At 38.5% G+C, this 13,533-nt stretch overlaps 1 protein-coding gene across 5 annotated transcripts in view; it reads left to right on the forward strand.

The window, feature by feature from the left end:
• myo1b (myosin IB) overlaps positions 1-13,533 on the forward strand; it is a 44,617-nt gene that overhangs the window by 12,071 nt on the left and 19,013 nt on the right. For all 5 annotated transcript variants that reach the window (XM_026375996.1, XM_026375992.1, XM_026375994.1 and 2 more), the window contains exons 3-7: positions 3,713-3,807; positions 7,508-7,612; positions 8,973-9,019; positions 10,439-10,502; positions 12,569-12,667. In XM_026375996.1, coding sequence (XP_026231781.1) covers positions 3,713-3,807; positions 7,508-7,612; positions 8,973-9,019; positions 10,439-10,502; positions 12,569-12,667 — 410 coding nt within the window. The remainder of the gene's footprint in view (positions 1-3,712; positions 3,808-7,507; positions 7,613-8,972; positions 9,020-10,438; positions 10,503-12,568; positions 12,668-13,533) is intronic.

The raw sequence follows: 13,533 nt of genomic DNA on the forward strand, positions 1-13,533 counted from the left end.
AAGCACTGACTAGACTATTTTCTGCTGCTTACCTCATGCCAGTGCGGCTTTGTGTTCACCACTGCCACGTGCATGTCCAAATTACAGCCTGCAAGCAGATGTGAAGGGGAGGTGCCAAGCAGCACTCATGGTCCAAGGCCTTATCCCAGCCTAACCCCCACACACCCAGTTCTACACTGATCAGGGAGGCTTTTGGGATTTGGTGGCTCATTCACTGCTTCCTCTGCCTTTGATGGTGACCTTGGCGCTTCATCATCAATTTGGCTTCCACATTTGTGAAGTGGTATATTCAGTTGTGGTTCACACTGCTTTTGTGGATTTATTGATCACATCATGTTTTAGCTACAGCGCTGTACATTATTTCAATTTATTTATTTCTCACTTTTGTCCACAGTTTACACAAATACTGAATCAGTATGTTTTTTTTTTTTGTTTGTTTGTTTTTTTGTTTTTTTAACTGGCTTCTAAGATCTAAACATTTACCTAGTGTTTACCATCAGTTTTGGGTGTGGTCGCTTGCTTCTGCTGACCTCTATTCACATTGTGATTATGAGATGGCTATTCATATTCATATGACTAGTTCTTCATGCATATGTGTCATTGGGAAAAGTCCCTGGCAAAGGGCCTCCTGCTCCAATTTTACAGCCCATGCCTACTGCTGGGACACTCCCCCGCTGGCCTCCTTTTTTTGTGGGGAGTGGGGGTGGGGGGCTTAATAATTGAGTGATGGTTTGATCATTGTCAAGATCAGGTCAGGCAACAGGACTGTTTTCACAAAGCAGACATCTGCTGCTCGGTGGTGCCCTTTTCAGCATTGACGTGATGTTCTGTGGCAAGTCTCATCTGTATGGGATGAGAAGAGTGGCAGCGTTAGGCCGTGATCAGAGATTACACAGGTGGAGATTGAGTGAGAGGATTGTGCTTGGTGGGACAGAAAGAAAGACATTCTACTGAGGGCACCCAAAATTTAACCTGAAATGTTTCTTGCTCTATGATGAACAGGAAACTGCTGATTAGCGGAGCACGGTGAAACCAAGCAGCATCATGTAATTTAGAAATGGTACACATTTGCATTACTGCTCTCTAGAGTTGTCAGGGACTTCTTTAGCTTCAATCTTGTGTAGATTTGAAAGCTTTAGCACACAAGTAGGTCTCATTTCATTGCAAATGACAACCGTCTTGTTGTCTGGCTCATATAATATATCTAGGATCTATAACTGCATCTTTGTGCCAGAAAGAAAATCTTTCTGGCTATTTGTCGAGGTGTCCTTGGAAAAGATAAAGAAACCCTGTAGTAGCATTAAAATGTAATATCTGGCAGCTATCCAAACACAACTTCCCCAAGAGGATCAGTAAAGTATGTCATTATTGTTATTATTATTATTATTATTATTATTATTATTATTATTATTATTATTATTATTATTATTATTATTATTATTATTATTATTATTATTAACAAAACTGCTGGACAATAGAGCCTTTAGTGGTCAATATACCTTTTGCTTAATTACAATTAAAATAGTTACACCCAACCACTTAACCCAAAAGAACTTTTATACTGAGTAATGTTTCCTTAGTGAACACTCAGATTCTGGTTGGGGGGATCTGCATAGGCTCTCATCCAAAATGCTGTGTGATGGTGCAGAACCCTAAGCTGCACCATCTGCAGCCACAATACTTTGTATTGTGGCCTGGAATATATTCATCTGGCCGTTCATCTCTGTCATGGCTTCTTACAATCAGCTACTTTTCAAATTGGAGGTCGTTGTTAGTTCAACTGTTCAGTGATTATATGCTCCAAGTTCTGCTCCTCGCCACACTGACTCCACTAATACATTTGTTGCTGTACTCTCATTTAGATATGGACCCTTTTTAAACATTCGTTTCTTTTTCCATATGTTTAGTGTATTTAAGGAACTAAGAAGTAATGGAATTATGTTGCGTAACACTTCAGCACGATCAAATACAGTACAAATCACTCCCTTTGTCACTTGATCTCTCTGAAGCTTGCCTAACCAGTTTTATAGCCTGTTGCTTGGTGCTATGCCACATTACACCACATTGTTGCAGTGTGATTGAATCTGAAACAGCTTTGTCTGTTCAAGAAAATGACACCTCACCAACCACACTCACTCACCATGTTCCACATCCCGTTCTATTGCTAGAACCTTATGAAAATCCACATCATCATCATCATCATCTGCATGGTAGACATTCTTTCCTAAATGTATGTCTAGCACACTTAATGAATATAAATATTTGATTAATGATTTTACTCAGACATCTGGGATTTGGAGTGCCCCCACCCTCCAGGCAAGAAATCAGATCAAATCACACACTGGGGAAAGACTATTTTAAGGCATGCCTGTAATGTTACCTCAAGGTACAGTGCATTTACCCAGAGCTATACGACTTAAAGATGTGGATCTTACTGTGATGTTTTAATGGTGGGAGATAAAGCATTTGAAGAGGAGATGATTTTTGTAGATAACAGCATTGAATTGATTCACTGCTTAACACATCCATAGAACTGCTTGGAATTCACGATCTTGCACAGCTCAGGTATGTCCTTTTGATATGAGGTTCAAACTCTTAACAGTCATGTTACCATTATGGTAATCAGGGGTGCTGTTTACCATTGCTCCTGTAATGGTCCACCAGTACAGGCGTTATCCTTGGTCAATCTTACCTTAAATGAGGGGCTAATCTTAAACGAACTTACTCAACTTTTAAGTGACAGCACATTTAATTGTATCAAAAGGCAAAAGGGGCATGCTACGAGAAACATTTCCCTCCACAATCACAGCTATTATTACCAGACGTGGCTTTGGAAAAAATTCCTGAGTAATGAAAGCCAAAGCACAGGGGGATGGGAGACCTAGCAGGCTAATTTCCAGTCTTGTGTCCTGCTGGAGGAGAAAGTTGAACACAGTACTTGCAACACTGTACATGACTATCTGCTTGCCAAATAAAAGCTGTAAAAAACTATTGCTGCAGCCTCACCCTTCAGTGTTCCTTTCCTTGTGGGTGTAGCACATCAGAATTACAGTTAATTGTGCCCCACAAGATAAAAAGTTGTCATTGTAATGTGGCCCTCACACCATCCACACCCTACTCTCAAGCCATGACAGTGGATTGTGTGCATAAAGAGAACAAATAATGTGTTGTGCATCAGTCCCACATTCCAATTGAATCATTGTCCTGGAATGTATGACAATAGACTAAACTAATTGTGCTCCCCTTTTTATCATCACACATCCTCTACAGGCTTTTTACGTTCTCATTAACTTCATATTAAAATTCCTGCCACGTCCTGATTAAAATACATTTAATTTCCAATTAAATAAATAATTAATATTTTTATAGTAACAAAAACGGTTCTAAAAATGATTGTTATAAGCATATTTTGCATTTGAACTGCAATATGTCTACCTGTGTCTCTTCCTATGACACCAAGTGAACCAGGCAGTGTTAGTAAAACTTGAACTAAAAACTTGAACTATTCCAGTCCTACAGATACAAACTATATTCCAAAAGTCACTTGCTATCATTTATTGTAGCTATGTAGCCTTGCACAAAAGTATATTTTTTTGAACTCAGAATTTAGTTGTACCACAACATCTTACGAATTTCTTGAAAAATACTTGAACTATGAATTTGTGTATTATCAATATTTATATTTATAGAGACACAAACTTTTGTCTTCCAGCTATGCTTTAGCAGATGAAGCCTACCGTTCACTGAGGGACCAGGACAAGGACCAGTGCATCCTCATCACAGGGGAGAGTGGGGCTGGGAAAACAGGTAAGAGACTTTAAGTTCTTTTAAAAACAGTGATTTTTGATTCAAGCAGAGATTTAAATAATCAAGTCAGATCATTTACACTCCAGTCCAGCATCCCCCTACTTCACATACATGGTTACAAATATCTGTAGAAGAATCACCTTGACACAAATACCCTAAGACAACTGACATCTATAACACATGTTCTCTAAGAATGCATATGGAAAGTTTTTTTTTTTTTTTTTATGATAAAGAACAAAGTGTCTTAACTGAGAGGGATCCTAGTAGTCAACCAATAGATCCCTAGAGTAAAAATGTACCTTTTTCTCAGCTTTGCTCTTCTTGTTTGTAGAGGCTTTGCTCAAAGTGTAGTCAAAACTTAATTCCTAAGTAAGATAAGGGATGTTATTTATAAAGCAGCAGTGTAGCTTTAGATCAGATCTACCTTAAAAGGAAGCTTGATGGCAGTTTTGTTTTGAGAACATCATGTCAGTACATGAAATGTGACAGTAACTCTGCAATGACCTGTACACCGAGTGCATGTAAAATAATAGAAGTAGACAAATCAAATCAAATTAGACCAGCAGCAGACAGGTGGTGCCCTGGTTTCATGACTTACATTCAACATTCACACTAGACTAGAAATACTGCACTGTGTTTACAACTGAGGCCCTTTTATTTGTGTTTTTTGTGTGTGTGTGTGTGTGTGTGTGGTCATGGTCTGCAGCATTTTCACATACCTTACAGAGATTCAACAGGAATGGAATTTCCTGGTCTTTCTTGGCAGTGCTATGGCACAGGTAATAAGCAATATTGAGTTGGCAGAGTGCAACTTGGTAAAGCAAGCACAATCTACACATCCTCTTGTAGAGTACAAACAGATACACATTCACACCTAGAATCGTAAATCTTATTTTCTATTATAGCAAGCTGAAAAGCTAGCAAATTTGACTAGTCTTCTCATTTTCAGTAGTGTACTACTTTGTCTTACTGTTGTGGGGATTTCACTTTGAACTCAATATTCGGGTTGTGATTCACGTGTGATAGTGATTTGTACTCCATGTCCATAGGGCTCCAATTAAAGCTGGACATGTGGCTCTAATCAAACGGTGGGAAAAACTGTTTTGATTGTGGGAAAGCCTTACTTATCCATCATTTAGACATCTAACATACACAGTTTTGTTTGTTGATTATATAAAGAATGAACAATAATGTTGCATTATCATAATATTGAAGCCAGGGAATGTAATAAATCTGTATTTGTAAGATTCAATTGCAACATAGAACTTTTCCCCTTTACTTTTATTTCATTATTTGATTATTTCAGCCAGCACTACCTTTGTTTCATTGGTAGTAACTGAGATGTTATAATGCTGGTCCTGCACTGTGTACTTATCCATTTCCTGTATTGATAATGTGACATTGTGTTTACAGGCTGTTAATGGTTTTTGTACTATTGGTACATTGATGATCCAGCATGGCTCTCTTATCCATTGCGTGTACTGATAATGTGACTTTATGTTTTCAAGCTGTTAATGACTTTGCACTCTTTGGACATTGATCTCTGGCTGGAGCACAGATTCAACAACATAACCTAACACAACCTTTGGCTGCAAACATTTAGTGCCACAAACATCCAGCTGCAAAAACTCAAAGCCATACTACTATAGTAATATAAGCTACTGTCAACACTGAATATGGTTTGTCAGTTATACACAATGATAATTTCAATAGTACAATGCACTGACACAATAAAACACACTGACAGATCTGTGTATGAAGGGCTAGTCTTTATTTGTCTGCTCCCAACCTCTCAGGGTTATATATATATAAAAAAAAAATACTACCACGAAGCAGTGTAGCCAAGTGGAGGTGATAATTTGCATTTTCCGTAATCACATTGGACCCAAAAGGTTGACGTGGAACAAGGCCATCAAAAACATGCCTTCCCGATTGAAAAGGGGCGTTGACATTCATGTATAAGTAGATTTTTCAGCGATAACCAACATTATTATCAGATACCAGCATAGCAAAGAGGAGACATAATATTTTATTGTGCGAGAGATGACTGAGTTTTTTTGTTTTGTTTTGTTTTGTTTTGTTTTGTTTTGTTTTGTTTTGTTTTGTTTTGTTTTGTTTTGTTTTGTTTTGTTTTGTTTTGTTTTGTTTTGTTTTGTTTTTTGCTAGTGTGAGATATAGAACAGTAAAGAAGCAGTGCATACCTTGTTCTCAGCTAAGCAGTGAGGGTTGATGTCTGCATTCTTTGCCCACTTTTCTCTACCTTAATAGAATGTATTAGCATGTCTGGAGCTGTTTGTGTGGCAACCTCATCAGCAGTCTGTATCAACAACTACTGTCAAGCTCTTTTCTATCCTCCCTTGCCATCATGCCCATGCACCTCATCAGTTCTGGGTAACTGTCATCTCACTGGACAGGAGAGATGCACAGGAACAAGGCATGTCACTTGTTCTTGACAGTAATATTTTGTGCCTGTGTCATGTTTCTCATGCAGAAAATATATATTTTTTAAAAATGTTGTTTTGTATTTGCTAAATTATATTCTATTTCTACTATTATTTCCACTATTATTACAATGTGAAGGGAACTCAGGGGATTGGGACTAAACTGCTGTGTTGCCTTAAGGAAACCACTTATCAGTGAGGCTAATTGGAAAACAAGGCTTCAATTTGCTAGTGTGCATAAAGATTTGACTTTGGAGCAATGGAAGGAGGTCATGTGGTCTGATAAGTCCAGATTTACCTTGTTCCAGAGTGATGGGTGCATCAGGATAAGAAGAGAGGCGGGTGAAGTGAAGCACCCATCACGCCTAGTGGCTACTGTACAAGCCTGTGATCTGGGGTTGCTGCAGTTGGTCAGGTCTAGGTTCAACAAAGTTATGTGCCTAAAGAATGAGGTCAGCTGACTACCTGAATATACTGAATGGCCAGGTTATTCTTCCCTGATGACATGAGTATATTCCAAGATGACAATACCAGGATTCATCGGGCTCAAATTGTGAAAGAGTGGTTCAGGGAGCATGGATTCAGTTCACAGATGGATTGTCCACCATAGAGTCCAGACCTTAACCCCATTGAAAATCTTTGGGATGTGCTGGAGACTTTGTGCTGCGGTCCGACTCTCCCATCATCAATACAAGATCTTGGCAAAAACTTAATGCAACTCTGGATGTGTATAAATGCTGATCGAAACAACGCCACCGTGAATGTGTGCTGTCATCAAAGCTTAAGGTGGTCCAACAAAATGTGTGTGACTTTTTTTTTTGGAACGGGCAGTATAATAATAATTAATATATATAAACAGACTAACATGTGATTAATTGAAAATGTTCCACTTACAACAGACTCACTTTCAGGGGAACAGCTTCTGGTCTGATGTAAGAAGTTGATTACTTGGATCTACAGAGATGTTTTTACAGTTTCTCCTCTGCATCTCCTTGGTTTCGAGTGACATCAGTACTTTGAATGATGATAGCATAATGCAATAACAGTAATCAACAAATTAAACAAAAGTGGGTTTCTTCTTCAGCTCTGTACCCCAGACTAATGAATGATCACACCCCGTCTGATGAGTGTCAGGGGGGATGATGTAAGGGGGGATTTTATGGAGTATTGTGAACTGGGTGAGCACATTACACTTGCTCGTCACTCATGTCTTACAATTGATTTGACCTAATATTTATCTGTGTGTGTGTGTGTTCCAGAGGCCAGTAAGCTTGTGATGTCATATGTGGCAGCGGTGTGTGGGAAGGGCCAGGAGGTGAATAAGGTCAAGGAACAGCTGCTGCAGTCCAATCCTGTGCTGGAGGGTAAGGGAAGCGTCATGCACCCACTCCTAAATTCAGGGGCTGGATCATCTGGAGATTTAACAGTTCTGTACAGGGCTAAAATCACGTTGACTGGACAGCTTTTAATGAAATTTTTAAAACACACAATGTGCATTTATAGCTTAATTGACATGTTACGCACTCTGCCCCAGTTACTTGTTGAACGTTTGTTCTGATAATAAGATTTTTGCTTGGTTTCGAAGCATCTGATGAGCATTAAAATGCATGTAATCTTTGTAAAACCTCTGACAGTTAGCAATCTACCACGATAAGCCACATCAACTACAAAACATAACTCTGAGATATAGTACATAGAGACACAAACATTGAAACCGTTAGATCCATTAAAAGTAACTAATCTTTAAAAGAACTACAGGAGTATCGGATCGCTCTTTAGCTACACCACACACACTCACATATTCCCACAGCTCAATGCTGGCACAGGAACAGCTGTATTTTAATTGGGGGCAGCGGACAGGAAATGCCCATGGGTGATGAAGCTGTATGCTTGGGCTGAGTCGCTGCAGAAAACCTGAACATCTGCAAGAGTTTAGCTTCTGCCTATCTAATTGCCCTATGTTAAAACGGAGACAGGGAGAGCCCAGTTGTCCTGCTACACACAGTATATCTGCATCATGCTTGAGCTCTGTGCCTCTCTAGTTTGCTTTCTTTTAGGATCCTTGGTTTCATTCTTCCTTTTCAATAGTTGTTCTTATTTCTTTAGCTCTTTATGTCTCTGTGGTTCTTACTCTCTGTCTTCCTTGCCTTTGGGCCGCCGCTAAACTTGATTAGCAGCCCACACATACACAAGAACAATAGAATTAAACGCATTAAACATATTCATCTGCTGTTATCAGCAATTAGGCAGTTGTGGTAATAGCACTGATGGTGAAAAAGTTAACTAATTTATGCACATAATACAAGTTCTACTATCCATATGCACATGTTTGTAATGCATTTGACATGCTGCTGCACAAAATCCCTTACTTCTCAATACGGTTCGAACACCATGTGTGTTATTGTTTGTTTATATGCATGGGCATTGAAGCACTTGTGTGACAGCAAGGTTCAGCCATTCCTAAGCCCGGAAAGCCCTGGTGCTTTGCCTAATCCATACAGAATTATGAGGCTTCATCAGTACAAATGGCTTTGACATCCTACCCCTGAATGATTGACAGCTAGCTATTAGGTTAGGTATCATTAATAATATGGTTTAGAGAATCTGTAAACATGCTTTGGTCTTTTTTCTCATGTATTCACTACACTTTAACATAGATTAGCATAAATTTGTATAATTTGCTTTGATTTCAATGTTTTTAATGTCTTGATTTTCGTCCTACAGCTTTTGGAAATGCTAAAACAGTGAGGAACGACAACTCTTCAAGATTTGTAAGTGTCACTGTAGATCTAGACCTACTGGTGTTTGAAGAGATCAATAATGTTTTAATTAGCCTTTATTGGATAGGTTTTTATACACTTAGGGCACCTTTACTCAGATTTATACATAATTTAGCATTACCATAAATTTTATTTTCTCCTTTTCTTTTTTTAATTCTTTTTTTCCAGTGTGTGCTTTTTAAAAAAAAAAAAAACATACAGATTATGCAAGTAAGAGATTATATAGGTTGTATAAGTGGATGGATTTAAGCCTGGAGGTGTTTATACACTTGATAAATTATGTATGTTTTTTTTTTTACAATATTGTGATATCAGGCATAGAAATACAGGAAGTTATTATGTGAGTAGTATCTGGTATCTCGGTGTGGTTTTGGTCATTTTTGAACTGTACGTTCTTTTATTTTTGTCAGCTTTCCTGTATTATGTGAAGATAATAAGTACATTGGATCTGTACATAATACCAGCCACTGCCTAGCTTCAGTTACAACATGTCTTATATACTTTGTTTTTAGATACGTCATGTAGGACAAAGCCTTTGTACTAAACTACTGTTAATCAGCTGTGGTCAAATTCACACTGGGCTATCAGTTTGTCAGTGTAATTTTAATACCCTCTTGCAACCTTTTTACAAAAAGTTGCAAGGGAGTAATAAAATTACTTATTTATATTCAATGCTCTCATTGCCTCCTGTGCTTTGACAATGGGGAAGCTGACGACAGAGAAGGATAAGAAGGATCCAGTATCTGTGTCACTCTTTGTAAATATGGACACAAATCCAGAAATCACATTATTTCCAGGCAGTGGCAGTATGAAAGGAGATGGGTGTGTTTTACTTTTTGTTTTCCCATGATGGCATTCTTACACTTTCTGGCTCTGCCTTTTTATGGAGGCCTGATAGTTTCAGTTCACACCTTTGTTACAACACATTGCATTAGCTCTAAACTACCTCTTATTTTATCTTTTTAAAATGAATGTTTGGTAGATTTTCCACTATGTTCAGTGCCAGTGCTTGGACATGCACTTGTAACTGGGAGTATTATGAAGGATTATGCCTCTAATCTTTTATATCTAGGTAACCTTGGTATAAACCTCTATGATAAGGACCTTAGGCCACCTCATTAAACACCAGTTTATAAAAAGCTCAAACTATGAACCTGTCGCTTTAACCTGAGTGCAGCAGCTATATGGAGATTGGCTGGAGCCCACTCACCAGCACAGCTTTTGTTCTAACTTCCAAGTTGTAGTAGTTTTTTTTTTTGTTTTGTTTTGTTTTGTTTTTGCATATTAGCTGTGAACTGGCTCACAAAGCATTTTCAAACTTTCAAATAAAAGACATTGGCAACAAGAGACTATATATTTGACTAATATATAGTATAGGTTCTGTTCTAACTACTGTGCTCTGATCCACAGGGAAAGTACATGGACATTGAGTTTGACTTCAAAGGAGATCCCCTGGGTGGAGTCATTAGCAATTGTGAGTTGTATTGAAATGAAAATGCCCTGTGTTAAAATTCAAATATTTCATAAAAATGTTAATGCAGGTTTAATGCACATACCAATACTTAATCTTTGTTTTACTTTGCTGTTTGTCTGCTAATGATTGTCTTCTTGAAGTCTAATACATGTAAATTTCGACAGTATTATATTAGACTGTGGTTCAAGTTTTACTTATGTAGACAAAAATAAAAAAATGACATATTTGCTTCAAGGGACTTTACAGTCTGTACAGCACGATGACTCTATCTTTAGACCCTTGAGGAACAACTTAACCCGTGCGGTGGAGGGAAGGGGGGGGGGGGGGGGGGGGGCTTATAAAGAAAGAAGTCTCAGGAAGAACAGTAAAGGAAGTATACCTCCTTCAGTAATGCTTAAGAACTGACCAGGACTTTTATCAGTGAATGACCTGCAGTAGCTCAGTGTCTTTATTTTTTGTTGAGACATTTTATGAAACTGATTTAGGTTTGACTGGAACTCATGTAATTCTCAGACTGAACAAAAGAAACACTTCCACCAATCCAGTTTTGTCTCCACTGCTCTTTTCTCTGTTTTGGTTTGATCTTGCTTCTGTTCACATTGTTTTGTCTGTGCTGGCTTCCCCGCCAGAGGTCACAGAAACAAAGAAAGGAGCTGATGGCCAAGACACAAGTGAACCTCTGTCTGTTGGATCAAGATCCAACACAAGGGACTGTCTGTAAAGACTAGCCACTACCATGGACTACTTCAGACAGAGATGGCTGGGTAGATGGATAAGGATGTTCTTGTAGGACAGTCCTTGATGGATGTCTTTTCACTTCTCCACTCTTTCTTTTCTCCTACTCATGGGATATATTCCTGGAGCGCTTAGCAAATCCTTGAGTCAAAACATAACAAGATATGTCCCCACATTGCTGCTCTCCTTATCTAAGGCAGAGGGGACATGTTGTGAACAGAGCATGTAATGTGCAGTTCAGGATGCTTTGCTACAGATAATAGGTAACTGTGACTTTTAACTAGATGACTGAATGGTTAGACTGGACACAAGGTTTAAGGTCATTTCAGACCTTGTAGGATGAGATTAATGAGAGAACCTTTATGGCTTCTTGTGTATTTGACACAGTGGTATCTAAAGAAAGATAAATTGGATCAAATATATTAAACACATTAAACAAAGATGCTAAAATAAAAGGATTTCTTCTTAGTATTTGTCCTACCTATACCTATCTCTGTCTTTAATCACAGTTCTTTATGGCTACTGGCAGCCACTCAGTCATAGATGTTGTATTATCGATGTGCTGTCCCTTATAGAGCCACTTATGCGATTCATGGCCAGCGAGTGTCACAGATTCACATTCAGTCTGACGCACCGCTGCCCCAGGTCTCTGAGTAGGGGCTCTCTAGTTAGATGCTTCAAGTGTAACCCCGGATGCAGTCTTACTTCTGTCCTCTTAGAATCAACCAGATGGATGAGCCAGAGGACTCATCCGGGACTAGTTTTCATTTTCAGGCTGCATGTCATGGTTAAAATTGAAGTATAAGTGGATTTTTTTCCCCAAAACATTCACAGTCAGTCTGTAAACTCTAGAAATGTGTCATATAATATGTTTTCTCACTACACAAATAAAATTCTATTATCCAGCCAGACAGGCAGTGAAGAGGATCTCAAGTGGCCTCAGATGTTGCTGAGCTCTGTAGTAGGTCTCTAATTAAATCATACTCAGCCTAATGCGGTGAGCAGATGATGGGTCCCCTTTTAATCAGGTACTGTTGCACTTGGTCAGTAGCCCAGGAAAAAAAGGGCTGATGTTTGATTTCCTTGTGTGGTTTCTTCTCTGTGCACGTCCTATAATGTTTATACACACAACAGTGGCTTGGTCACCTAGGCAACTTAAATATGTCACTAAACTAGGAACCAATTTAATTTCCCTAAAGATGCCGACTGGTCATCCATAATTTCAGCAGCCCCATATTTACTACTCAATTATTCTTTTTTTTTATGTCTGCATGTAAACATTTCCTGTGGGGACTACCATTAGTCATCATTGTGTTATTGTGTCCTTCCAGATCTGCTGGAGAAGTCTCGGGTAGTGAAACAGCCCAGAGGAGAGAGGAACTTCCACATCTTTTATCAGCTCTTGTCTGGAGCCTCTGACGACACACTTAGTAAGCTGTAAAAAAGCTGGAAATGGGAGTTAAATGGAAGCATGAGTGTATTTTAGATGCTATGCATGGGGGCAGACTTAACTTGAAGGTTTCAGGCATCAGTCTCAACAGCAGTTTTGAATATAGCAGTTCTGAATTTTATATATATATATATATATAATTTGTTATTTGTTATTTGTTTTTGTTTTTTTTTTTAAACATGGAAAAACATTTGCCCTTTCTATCAGTTAACGCCCAAAACTGCTGCTGTTGTTGTATATAATTTCTGGCCTTGAAGTATCCACATCTCTGCTCACAGGTAGAAATTACTTTAACTCCACATGGGCTTGCTCACAGTTTTGTCCAGAGGACACTAGATTTAAGCATCACTGATTTACTTAACTATCATGAGGAAGTGAATGCCATACCTTATGTTCAAAACATACTTAAAGAATTTTCCAGCAGGATTGCAGCTGCATGAACACATGGCTGATGGATTAATGACCCATTCTTCCTGCCTAACAAACACTACAGAAGACAAAGACAGGCTGTAAAACCGATTCCTTCTTATTTGCTTTTCTGTGGACAGAGGGCATTGTTTTATGTCCTGAACACAGGACAACAATAAAATAGTCGTTTGCTCCACACACATCAGAAGGGTTTGATTCAGCTGTAGTTAATACAACCACTAATGAAATCTGACACATACACTCGTGAGAAGAATAGATTTCACTGCTAGGGCCATTTGATATGCCCCAATAATGTTCATAGCAGTAACACAGTGCATAGAAGTTGTGCTTGGAGTGGCAATAGCTTATAGGCTGGACATATTTGTTTAGATTTAACAATTTTTATTACATTAATTGTGTGTATTGATGTATGATGTT

This window comes from Anabas testudineus, chromosome 21 (assembly GCF_900324465.2).
Source record: "Anabas testudineus chromosome 21, fAnaTes1.2, whole genome shotgun sequence".
Classification (NCBI taxonomy): domain Eukaryota; kingdom Metazoa; phylum Chordata; class Actinopteri; order Anabantiformes; family Anabantidae; genus Anabas; species Anabas testudineus.